Below are 13,244 nucleotides of genomic sequence, written 5' to 3'. Positions count from 1 at the left end.
AGAGGCAGCAGCACCTCGAGCTGTCAGGCGCTCCGCCGCGGCCGTGGGGTCCGCTGACCGGCGGGGAGCTGCCCCCGGGCCGCTCGCAGGCCCTCGTGAAGAGGGCGGGCTCGGCTGAGACGAGGCGGGCCGCACGCCGGCGGCGGATCCCGCGGTAGGGCTTCCCGGGGCGGCCGGGCCAGCGAAGCCGAAAGTCTCGCTGCGGCAGCGGCCGCGGAGGCTCCCCGGGGCCTCGTCCTCTCGGCCCGGGGCGGGCGGAAGGCTCGGGGGGGCAGCCCGGGCCGGACACTCGGGTGCAGGTGGCAAGGAGGGGCCGTCGGCCGCGTTCGGAACTGGTGAGTGGCTCCTCGGCGCCTTTTATTGTCCTTTGTCCTTGGGAGGAAAAACAAGATGTCCTTGAGCGCGCGAGCAGGAGGGGGCGGCGGGCCGGGCCTCGCGCGGCGGCTTCGCCGGGCGGGCTGCTCCTCTGCACCGCAGCCGGGGGTCGCCGGCCTCGGGGGCGGGGGGCGCGCGGGGCCTGGCTGCCGAGCCCGCGGTCGGGGTGGGCGGTGGGCGGCCTCGGTGCGGGGATCGGGACCCGCGCGGGGAGAGGGGCGGCGGCGGGCGATGGCAGGCGGGAGACCGCAGGGAACCGCGCGAGGAGAGCCCCTCTCTGTCCGGGTGAGTTATTTTGATATTCAGGGGGAAAAATTCGCCTCCAGGTTCTCCAGTGGGGGAGCTTTTTAAGCTCTTTCCGGTGAGGTGGGAACTTATCTTCATGGTCGAATTTAAAAGAACAATGGAACCCTGAATACGTTTAAACAAAAATAAAACTTGGCTTTTTTTTTTTCCCTTTTGGGTGTTGGCTTTTAACTCTTTCAAAACCAATTTTGACGGGCTGCGGTGTTACAGATACGAAGGTGTTTGTGTTTATTATTAAACCTTCGTGACGTTAAGGTTACCTTTTAAAAATGCAAGTTGGAGGAGTGCCTCTGGTATTTCAGAAATTCCGAAGACAAGTTTGCTATATTGTCAAGGCTGTTTAATGGAAATGGATTTGATAATTACGGTGCTAGACGATGACGTTTGATTAAGATAGTTTATCCTACCGAGCAATTACGACGAGACCGTTTGCCATCCTGTTTTTTGAATAACGATTGACTATACTGTTTGGTACTTTTTTAAAGAGCATAAGGAGCCGTTATCTGTAACTTCACACCTAAATGTTCGAGCGTACTTAGGTCAGTTTCCAGACTTCTAAAAGTTTAAGTTGATCTTTCTGTTTTATTTTTAAATATTGTATATTATCAGAAGTCGTAGTCGTCAGAACTTCTACAAAGAAATCATTCTGACGTCCAATGTCTCGGTGAAGTTACTTACTTGTAGTGTAAATACTAAAGTCGGGCTGCTCTCGGTCATGGGCGATGAAGAGGAGCCATGTTTGTTGCATTTGTTGCATGTGTAAAAATTGAGGTAGATGTGCTTAAAACGGAGCAATATTTTAAAAATACATATTGGTTTCAAAAAATGGGCAGCGTTCTGTATTTATAGTCTGTGGAGTCAAAAAATTGAGGAAGAGTTAAAGTTTAATGAAGAACAAACCAGAAATCCGGAAACCATTGTGTATTTTAGAATATATTTGTCTTCATTCTGTGGTAGCTCTTATGTTGTGCAGATCTACGTAAAAATAGTACGGAGCATGCTTAGGTAGTATTTCTAAAACCAAAGATGCTGGTTTATTCCACCATGTTTCTGAGGGTATTTTTTGACAGTAAAATTGTTTTATTTTCCGAATGGCTTTTCGCATAGTACTACATGATACATCAGTTGCGCATATCTTGATTTTTCAGATTCTGTTGTTGGTCAATTTTGGTTTTTCAAGTCAACATTTTTGAGAATTTGAACACTGAAAGTGGTTTTAAATGCATATTTTGAATCTAGGTTTTTCGCAGATCTTTTTGAATAGTGAAATGCATAATAATTGCTCACAGTTTAACCTCATAAGGTCTTTTTACATGATAAATGGGGGAGGGGAGAGACTGAAGATGTGCCAGACCCTGGTTTGAAATTGAATAAAGGTCACAGATACTACAAGTTTTAGGCTTGCTTTAAAGACAAAGCTAATATCCTATTTGGTGAGATCAAATAACTTGTGGTTTAAAATTTAAAGTAACCAGTGGCCATTTTAACTTCAGTCTTTTCTCTTGAAGGAGTTAATTTTTGATTGCTCCTAATTGTAAAAGGTATTTCTAGATGGTGAAGGAAATCCTGAGGTTGTTTCAGTCTTTAAAAATGGTTAAATTATCCCTTTGTTTTTATGTATTGTCCAGCATCAAAAGAGGAAAGAAAATAAAAACAAGGTCATAATCTCAAGTCTCTCCAGAGATTTGAATTTACTGTAATTCTTTTTTATCTCAGAGCTTTAATCCCTAGTGTTTGTCCATGCATCCAAAAGATGAGGGAAACAAAAGACTGATATTAAGAAATAACTGCAACCTGAAGTAGAGTGTTGATTAGCTACCACTTAAAAATTTGTCCACAAATCTTCTGTTTGGAATATCATTGTTTAATCACACTGGAACTTTGGCCAAGAGATGCTTAAAAATCACAACATTCATATCATCTTTTCTTTTTTTTAAGGTAACTTACAAGATTAAAACTAACTTGGATGTGGATGGTTCTGAACAAGTACTGCTCTTTCGAGGTAAGATTGAGTAATTTTTTATTACTTTGATATAAAAATAAGCTTATCAACTTTTTATTTTGTTCTTTGATAATTTGTTTCTCAGCCAATGAACATTTTTCTCTGATTTTTATAAAATAGTACGAGTAAATACCTGAAGTAATTTTACAAAGCCTTTATACCTTTTCATTGAATGAAAGTATATGTACATAGTCATTGTAACTTAATATACCCTTTGAACAGTTTAAAATACTGAAGGTCCTTTAAGCTTTTGTTTAATTTTGGGAATAAGAAAAGACCAATTATATTTTGAGGAAAATTGTGAACCAAAGGTATGCTTTCTTTCAGCTCTGATATACCATACAAACGATTTTAGTCATTTCAATATTTATTGGAAATTTTGCACTAATTGCTGTTCAAACTAATAGATTTTAGAGAAGAACATTTTAAGAGTTTTTTTTTTTTCATATAACAAAGTTTTAAAACACTTATCCCTGCTTGTTATTGATTGCCTCATCGATTGTTTAGAGTAATGTTTTTTTCCAATAGGTATGCCATTTTGAAAACAGATGGAGAGTTGTATCTTTGAGGAAAAGGAAATATTTGGAAAAGTTTATATTTTATTTAGCGGGTAAGTAAATATTTTTAACCAACATTTGTATAGGAAAATATCACTAAAGTTTACAAAAGAGACGTAAACTGTAGACTCTTTAGTTATAAAAATGAGAAAAAGCCTATCAGATGCTTCTACTTTACGTCAAAACACCTCTGTATTAAAACAGTCAGTGTATGCCATTTTTATCGAAACAGGCATCCCATACTTCCTCATAAAATGGTGCATCAGGATTATGGTTAAATCTGTAGTAGATGTTAGAATCATGTCTTTACAACCCCAAATACACTTTGTTAGCCTTTTTTTTTTTTGATGGTAGAGAAAATGGGCCTAGAAGTTTTGCATTAAAACTTCCTAAAAGACTTGGATTTCAAAATCTTAAAACATTTATGTCTTAGTAATTTAATAGGTTCAGAATATTCATTTTATCGGTTTTCATGAGTTTGTTTTCAGACAGGTACAAAAATGAGCTATCTTTCTGGAAACCAGAATAATGCGTCTAAAAAGACTATAGCTTCGTAATTGTAAAGCATAAAAGGAAAATAGGACTTGTGCCCAATACGCCTACTATACAATTTTTTGATTTCTTAAAGCTAGATACGTGAATAAGAAAATATGTTCATAGATATTTTTAAAGAAATACTCTTTATTCTTAACGCTGAATGTAGAAATTTACTTCAAGCTGTATTTACTGTTTGGGCAGAGGAAATATGTAATAATATATTGGGAAATTTAAAAAATAGCCAGACAACTAATTAAGAGGAGGACAAGTTTACCTTCTTTCTTTAAATTTATGTGGAAACTAAAGTGAAAATCTCATCAATCTGTGTTGGCTTATTGCATTGATTAAATAGGTGAAAAAGGGAATATTTTTTCGCCTTTGATTTGGGTTGTATTTTTCTTTTTAACCCTTTTACAGTGTGATCAAATTGTGTTTTTTAGTGTGCAAAAGAAAATTAAATGTTAGGCTTTTCACCTATCTATAGTGTTTTAAAGATACGCAAAGTCGAAACATCCATCATCCCATGCTTTTCAAAATGCCAAGATTAGGGTTTCCTGTACGAAACCCAAGGGGCAGTACTGTTCTGTCCCATAGGGTTGCTCTGAGTCAAAATCAACTCGACGGCAATGGGTTTGGGTATACAAATGATAGCGTATCAGGTTGGCATTCGGGTGTGTTTGGGGTGGCACTGTCATAAAAATTGAGAATTGAGGCCCTTAAAACAAATCTATGTGGTGCGTAATATAAGTGTAAGTATACATTGGCAATGAATTTATAGTGGCCTACCAAAGGTATATGATTCATGAAAAAGGAAAAATAAAAGGCTAAAGAAGGTTAGAAATGTTACGTGAAGATTTTTCTTTTTTACCCCAGAATGAGTAATTTTAGTAAAAATCTTCTGAATGATATATAATCACTTCTATATTAATCCACACTCTTAATAGAATACAGCATTCCTGATATATGATATTTAAAATACTACTTGAGCCAAACTTGTGTAATGGACAAAAGTTCTGATGGACAAAATTGATTGGCTAGCAAATGGTGACAAACGTAAATGTAGATACCATGTTATTTTAGACGACAGTTTCATGAGAAAGGTTAATTATTACTTAGTTTACCTCACATTTTTATGCTTAAGAACCAAAGTCACAAATACTTAAGTTTTTTTAAAATATTGAGCTAATTCTTGAATTATGAAAATCACGTGACCGAGTTGGTAATTGGTTTGGATTGCATTTTGTCATTCTGGTAGTAGCTACATGTTTTTAAAAAAATTGCCCAAAGTGCTGAAGAAATGAAAGAAGCTATTCCCACAGTTAATGAAAAGGTTTAAATAATCTATGACACAGTCCAGAGTATGAAATAAATAATTTCAAATATAAATTTTCTTTCAAGTTGAGTTTGTACAGAATTGTTTCTTGATTATTTTGAAATTTGGGGTATAAATAACCAATTAACATACTTGTTCTCCTCATTCATGAAGAGAGGCTTAAGGGGGGAAATTGAGGATAGCTCCATCTTCTACCTGAATGAGAGATGTGTGATATAATGGAAAGTCAGGAGACCTAGGTTCTGATTTAAATTAGTAATCATGACATTTTATGCTCTCTAGACTTTTTTTTTTTTTTTTAGACTTTAGTCTCCTAATTTGTGTAAGGGATTTCCAATGTCTTAAATCCCTTTCAGCTCTTAAATTGGGAGGAAAAAAATTCTAAGGGGTACCTGATTCTTTTATATGAACTGGAGAGTAGTCTGTGTAATTTTTGCATCACAATTCAGATATGTTTCTATGGTGAAACTCTTGAAATAATATAAGACGGATCAAGGTATTATACCAGACTTACGGATTCTTAGGCATTCCAAAATAGTAAAAGATAATATAAATTCAGATGTTACAAAATTTATCTTAATAAAGCAGTTAAAGTACGAAATAGACTTTAAACAAAAATTAAGATACAGAAACTGCAATAAAAGCATTGTTTGCATTTTTTCTAACCAATAAAAAAAAAATCTAAAAAAAGTTTAAAGTATTTTTATCTAACATTTGCAGTTGTCCATCAAGATTTGTAAACAAGTGGTTTTATATTTTGCAAGCCTGATGTATTCTGTTTCCTTTAGGAAATTTCTACATTTAAAGATAAATGTCCTCATTTTATCAGCTACCTTCCCCTTCTAGATTGAGTGGTTCAGTGCAAACTTTTGAATGAAGTGACTTTTACAATTTAACTTTCAATACATTTGAACCTCTTATTACAAATGAAGGATAATGTATGTGACTTAATTGCGTGGATAACATGCAAATAGTATGTTTTCTACAATAATTTGGTTAAGTTTTGGTTTACACATAATGTAAAGCTAGGGAGGTCTGTGCTTTGGAAAACATTCCTTTATCCTTTGAAACTAAGTCATTTGTTTGAGATGAGTATCTCCCAAAGAAGCAATTATATCTTTACTATTTATGACATAGTAATCATTTTAGAATATCAAACTAGTTACATTTTGTGTAACTTTAATGGTTTGTGAGTATAGCTTAGGTTTCTTATTAATGTCAATGACTTTTTCACTACCTTATTTTTGTAGATTTATATTTCATAATGCTCTCAGATTTTATTTTTAATAAAAATACGGTTATAAGGATTTTAAAACATAACAAAACCAAGTACGCTAAAAAGCAAACAGGCCAGTAATGATAATACAAGAATTGACTGAAGTGCTTCTTGGTTTTTTTTATTGTAAATGGACCAGCAAGAAAGATGGTTATTTGTATTATACCTACAGTTTATTATTAAGTCAGAAAACAGTTTTGCCAAAGATTATGTATAGGTAGGAATATGAGCAAAATACTCATTTTTGTCGACAGTTTAAGCTGAAAATTAGTCCCCTTCGTACACCCACCTCCCAGTGAAGCCAAAGTACTATTTCAAACTGTCACCTTTTGGGAAGGAGAGGCTATGAAATGATAGATGATATTGGTGTCAGTAATTTCTGTGGTGGTGCAGAGTGAGATTCAAGTCCTTTTTCTCTTCCTGGTGGAGTCAGAACCCAGAGGCACGTACTTACATTGCTACCAAAAACCAAACCAGTTACTGTCAGGTAGATCTGACTTAACGACGACCCGTGTATGTCATTGGAGAACTACACTCCATAGAGTTCTTTCAGGAGCAGATCTCTAGGCCTTTCTTCCCAGGTGCCTCTAGGTGGGTTTGAACTGATTGTGCCACGTTATTAATAAGTATCATATTGTTACATCAGTGTGAGGGATTACCTTAGACATTTTCTTCATGAAAATTTCACAAGTCAGTTCCACCGTTCTCTGCTCTTAGGGACTAAATCCGTTTATTTTACTTGGTTGATGTAAGATTTGTCTTTGTTCACAAAATTCTCTCATATGGTCAGATTTAATATGGAAGTATAAAAATAAATTTAAAAAATCTGTTTCTTTTAAAATTGTTTGGTTTGCTAACTTGCTGGGAAGATATTTTAGCACCTTACTATATTCTTACAGGCAGTTTTGAAGCATATCTTTGCCATTTCTTGATTATGATTATCAGACTGCTTAAAGGAATTTAGATATGGTGAGATAATCAGGGAATTGCTCTATAATTTGAAACCCAGTCGAGGAATAGCATTTGGGTGGCATAATTTTAATAAATTCTAAATTTGTTGTGCTCTTTAGCCTCTTAAAAACCTTCAATCAGTACATTTTCATTGAACTTTTAAGCAGCTTTTTTTTTGTAAGTCTGCATATTACTGTCAATGTTGTATCATTCTTGGGAGCAGGGGTTACTGATAAAGTAAATACCTGTATTTGAATGAAGGATGTAGGAAACACTACTTTCCATGTTTAGTTTATGGAGTATTTAAGCTCTAGTATTGAAAAGTGTGGATATATTATTTTTAGTAACAGGTATGTATTTCTGGAAGGATTGGAACTGATTCATGCTTTAGTTTTATAGATCAATACAATAATCAGTAAAAATAGTTTGAAATGTTGCCTAAGGTTCCTTTATGGTATCTTATTTTAGAAAACTTGATTAAAGTACAAATAATGTGAAATACAGCACTGGGTAATGTGAAATAGTGCAGAATTAAGGAATGGGGAAAAAATGTCTTGAAGGCAAGTAATAGGAGTTTTCTTTAGAAGTCTTGAAAGTAGATTAGATGAAAGACTAATAGACGAAGTAGTTGTGAATTGTTAGGAGTGATATACAGTGATCTTCTGTTTGGACTATTGTTTATAAATACATCTTGGTCTGCCAGTGAGTGGTCAATATAAGATAATTTTGGTATAAATCATGGCATTTAATCTATTTTTGTCTTTTTCTATACATAAAATTATATTTTTGCTGTCTACAGAAACGTGAATCCTGGGACTGAATTCTCTAAAGGACCTGTACAAAGTAGTAGACGTTGGAAGCGTTTAGTAAGTTTAATTTACTTTTTTAATGTTTTTTAGTTTCAGATATGACTGAACATTCTGAGTAATTGAGTCAAAATTGTAAAAATACAAAGGAATTTAGTAAAGCTCAAACAGTACAAAGATAAATCAACATTAGTTTGGTTGTAAAGCTTATTATTAAAATTTTGCTTATTAGTTTACTTTAACTTGTTATTTTCTGCCTTCATTTTTAAACTCTGGCAAAGTTGAAATGCAGATAAACCCACATGTGAACATGCTCCTAACACTTGATCCTAGATCTAACTGGGTGTTGGCAAACTACTTCCTATTTTTGTAAATAAAGTTTTATTGGAATACAGCCATGCCTATTTGCTTAGGTGTTGTCTGTGGCTACTTTGCCATTACAGTGGCAGAGTTGAGAGGAGTTGTACCAAATGGCCACAAGGACTAAAATATTTACTGTCTGGTCCTTTAAGGAAAGCTTGCCAACCTTTGTCTTACATCCACCCTTCTTGTCAACTTTTCCCTACCTTTGTAGAACTCAGAAGCCCTTGCTTTCTCTTTTGGTAATTGAACATACTTTTTAGTGAATTTTAGTGTAGTAATTAGTCATTTCTTTTAATTAAGTAATTGTGAAGTTTTCTTAAACTTAAAACCCTAACAAAAAATCCTTCAGCCTGATTGACATCAGGGCTGGGCTTTGATATTAGAAGACTTGGTTACCACTACTGTGGACTAATTTTTCTAACTTTCGACTGAAATTGTGGAAGACAGTTGATGAGAAGGCTATGTATATGAATTTGGACGAATTCTCCAAAAGCATTTATTAATGTAACTTTTTAGGTATGGTATAGAATTACATGCTAGCTGTTTTATAAGAATAATTCTTTTGAATTACATTTGGGAATCTCAATTCTAGAGGATAATTTTTTATTTTTTACTACATTTTCAGCTTCCATGTATAAAAGGCATAATAATAATGCCCGTAGGCTAATAGGGCCTACAAAATAGTGAAATTCTTTTTGTGTTTGTTTTTTAGTGGGGGGAGGTGAGGGCAGAGATGACAACTTTCCTAATATAGTACAATTATTAGCCTCGTGTCTAATTGATTCTTTTTTGAAGAGACTAATTGCGTTGCACATAATGGGTGCTCAATAAATAATTTTTGATTTGTTGTATAAATGCATTAAATGTAAATCTGGTATTTAGATTTAATTGAAAAAAATAGTGAAGTTGATTATTAAAACATAAGTTTTAATGCTTTAAATATTAATTTTTAGGTATGCCTGAAAGCCAAAACTTTGACTCAATAAAAATTAAAGGTGATAAACTATAACTCTCAATCTCTTAACATGCACATGTAGTTAAGTTTTAAATGAATAAGAACAATTGGGATGATTGGATTTGTAAAACCTTAAAGAAGATGATTTCTTAGTTACTGCAGTTGACCTTGTTCTTGGCGATTAAGAGCTGGCTGATTGTTTTCAAATAATCATGTAGTTAGTTTTTATGACCATCTTTATTTAGGACCCAGATTTGTTAATGCACATTTTATTCAGGATTCAAGCTTTTTTTGGTAATAAGGCAAAATACATGAATTTACTTTTTAGAACTTTCTTGCATAAATGTTATAAAATTTAAAGAGCAATACAAAGAAGATGGAAATCAAGTTATAAACACTAAGAGCCTTAAATACATGATGGGAAGAATTAATTTGTTCTCTAGATTGTAGTTTTGTACTTTTTTTGTCACTTTGGTTTTCTAACAAGTGTTTGAGTTTTAAAATAATATAAATGACATCGATAATGATAGTAGCTGTATTAGAGCCACTCATTCTTGAAATTAAGAATCATTAATAATTCCTTTTTCCTTTACTCTCTCCCATTCCCCACATTTTTCTTTGCTATTAAAAATGGAAACCCTGGTGGTGTAGTGGTTGAATGCTATGGCTGCTGACCAAAAGATTGGCAGTTCAAATCCACCAGGCGCTCCTTGGAAACTCTACAGGGCAGTTCTTCTCTGCCCTATAGAGGGTCGTTATGAGTCAGAATCGACTCGACAGCAGTGGGCTTTTTTTGTTTATTAAAAATGGGACAAACTTGCAGAGAAGTAGAGGCAGTGACCTTGTTTACTTAGAGGAATCTTTCTTAAACCGAATCCATATGATGAATCGCTTGCATTTCAATGAACGAGTAAATTTATAATGTTCCAGTGTTTTGGAACAAATTTACCGAAGTAGAATTTAAAGACCTCCAAGTTCAATTTTATGTTCTTAACTTCTGGGTGTACAGTTTTGGGAGATTTTAAGAGGTAGCTGTTACTCATCATGTTTTCATAGAAGCTTTAACATTGCCTTTGGGAATTGGTTATTTAGAGCAAGCCATTTTCATTAAAAAGGAAGTATAAACTAGCGATTGTTGCAGTGGAAAAATTCTCTTAGCCTCCATATTATGAGCTTGAAACTTATATGTGAAATATGTAAATGATGTAGTTAGTCTTTCTGACGATGGAATCCTAGATCAAAAGCATCATCTCTTCAGTATGTGTACAGTAACTCACAAGTTAGTTAAGAGAGGAGTGGAGTTTTGACATCTAAACCCCACCCCATTAGGTATTAGATACCGGTTTTATTTTGATGCAAGACTAATTTGTTTTCAAACCAGAAAGTGTTTAATAATTTAAATAATTGACCCTATGTGTTCTTCAGAGATTTCCTTACTGTTGGAATATAAATTATCTTGGTTGTGTAAGGGTAGCTTCTAGGTCCCCAAATACTTTGGTTACGTTCCTCTGTGTTATATTGGAATAATAGTTGTTGAGGTCTTTATATACAAGGTGCTATTGTGAGTACTGTAAATGTACTAACTCACTTAGTCCTCAATGCAACCCCAAGAGGTAGGTACTACTGGTGTTTCCATTGTATAGATGAGGAACTAGTAGGGATTTCGTTTCATCAAGAAAACCTTTAGACTCAAAATGCATGTCTGATTTGTTTTATTTTTTAATATAACTTATTTGTGAATTTAGCTTTATAAGACTTCAGAATTCCATGACAATAAAATCCTAACCCCCTTACCTTTTTCTCTTTAAGGTGCTTTGATACATGACCTTTAAGTTCTCACCTTTAGCTTTGAAGGAGTACAGATTTATCATGACTTTTTAATCTTTCTCTTGTGGCATTCTTTATTACTGTTTAAAAACATTTGAAGTATGTGCTGAGTGAATATGATAACATAACCAACTTGCTGTAATATTTTCTAATCTCCATTGTCACATAAACTAATGCATTTGTTTTAAAACTAGTGCATTTTATTGAGTAATTTTGAAATAATTTAAATAATGTTAGATTTTCTTTAAATTTTTTAAAATGATGGTTAAAAAAAGAATGCCCTGGATAAATTTTACCTCTGGACCCATTGCAGAAGAGTATAAAGCATTGAGTTTATCATTTAATATGCCAAATTGGATAAATTGTATTTCTAGCTATTGAATTGATTGTGACTTTATATCAGTGCATTTTTTAGTGTTAGTGTTCATCATAATAGTGTTTTCATGACCAACTTCATTTAGAGATTAAGCTTTAAAGCTTTATTTTAGTTGCATTTTAACAGTATGGGGAGAGATTGTCTTCTAATCAACGGTTCAAGAGTGGAATGAAGGGCTTTTACTTTCATGCATCTAGAAATGTAAGGCTCTTAATTTTAAAGAATGAATTCAAATGGGAGATATTTTACTGATAGAAGTGAATGAGGTATTCAATTCCTCTTTTAAGATTGTAGAGAAATAGGCGCATTTACAAAGGAGAAATACCTTGTTTTTTGACATTGATGTGACACTCCTTTCTGGTCAACTTTTTTTTGTATGGGTGGCAGTGTCTCTTGGTTAACCAAATAGTTTAAATAGATTTTTGTATTGTGAGTAATAGACAGCGTGTCTTAATTACAGTCTAGGAGACAAGGAAATTACCTAATAACCAAAAATACCCTTATATTTAATTTCTTCCAAGTCAGTCACCCTGACTGTATTTACATAAATTTAGTTGGAGAGCTGCAAAATATCTAGTTGAAGACCAAAGTTTAAGACCTGTTCTTGCAGTTAACATTTGGTCATGATGAATCAGGATCATTTATTTCAATAAAATTACCCAACTTCCCACTTCTCTGTTCAATTTAAATTATTTAAGTAAAGTTTTTTTTTTTTTTTTTTGGTGAGGATCACTTGATGATTTTGCAGTGAGAGTCTTATTTGAAAACAGCGTTTTATGGCAAATCTTCAATAAGCTGGGCGGATAGTTTGTATTTTTGATGTTTTTTTTTTCCTGGTGGCTGCATATTTCCTGCATTCTCAGATGTATCCTTAAAAATGATGGTATCTATATTGGCTATTTGCATTTTTTAAGTAAAGTTAATTAACATCTGTTAGACTGGAAAACTATGCTATGATCCACTGCTTGAGTTTTTTTTATCCCTTAAGATTCTTTTCTATATTTAGTTTTCTTTGAAGAAGCTTGGCGATTCTTTCTGCACTGAGATTTCGAGTCTTCACTGTTGCTGTGATTTAGCTTTGGAGAAGTTTTGAACTTTGATTTTTGTTTTTACTTTTCATATAGACGATATAACAATGTTAGTGTTAAAGACTAAAAATTTGACTCCTGACTGCCACTTTTTTTATGGATACAAATGTGTCTGTGACTGAACTTTGCTACTGTATAGTCTTTCCTTGATTCTTACTATTGAGAAGTTATAACTAAGTCAGCCCTTGAGTTCAGTGCATACAACTTTTCTAGAATACAAAGTTTTGTAGACTAAAGCTGCTGCAAATTTAAAGCTTTGTGCATGGTAAGGGTATCTTCAAGGTGGGTGGATGTTCTCTGTTTGAAGGATCATTGGTATTCCAACAGCATTTTTTTTTCTTCTGATTTTTTCATCAAGCACCCAGTCAGCTTGAAGAGTCTCAAATGGACCCTCCCTCTCAGAAATCAAGATGGCAGTCTACTATGGGGAATTGAGGAAAAATGGATTAATACAAGAGTGCTGTGATAATACACAACCAAGACAGGGTTCTT

The 13,244-nt window shown here is 34.6% G+C and overlaps 1 protein-coding gene across 3 annotated transcripts in view; it reads left to right on the top strand.

Annotated features, from left to right (window-relative positions):
- Window positions 1-222: 222 nt before the first annotated feature.
- The window catches only part of CHD2 (chromodomain helicase DNA binding protein 2), a 152,607-nt gene continuing 139,585 nt past the window's right edge, over window positions 223-13,244 (top strand). Inside the window, exons 1-4 of one of the 3 annotated variants that reach the window (XM_064267079.1) lie at window positions 223-335; window positions 2,620-2,683; window positions 3,212-3,293; window positions 8,137-8,203. In XM_064267079.1, the coding sequence (XP_064123149.1) occupies window positions 3,232-3,293; window positions 8,137-8,203 (129 nt within the window). In that variant the 5' untranslated portion in view covers window positions 223-335; window positions 2,620-2,683; window positions 3,212-3,231. Of the gene's footprint in view, window positions 336-2,619; window positions 2,684-3,211; window positions 3,294-8,136; window positions 8,204-13,244 lie in introns of those variants that run through there. The other 2 variants (XM_064267080.1, XM_064267076.1) reach the window with 2 other exon arrangements.

The sequence above is a fragment of the Loxodonta africana genome, chromosome 13 (assembly GCF_030014295.1).
Source record: "Loxodonta africana isolate mLoxAfr1 chromosome 13, mLoxAfr1.hap2, whole genome shotgun sequence".
NCBI classification, from domain to species: Eukaryota; Metazoa; Chordata; class Mammalia; order Proboscidea; family Elephantidae; genus Loxodonta; species Loxodonta africana.
This window is presented reverse-complemented; position numbering and strand designations above follow the sequence as displayed.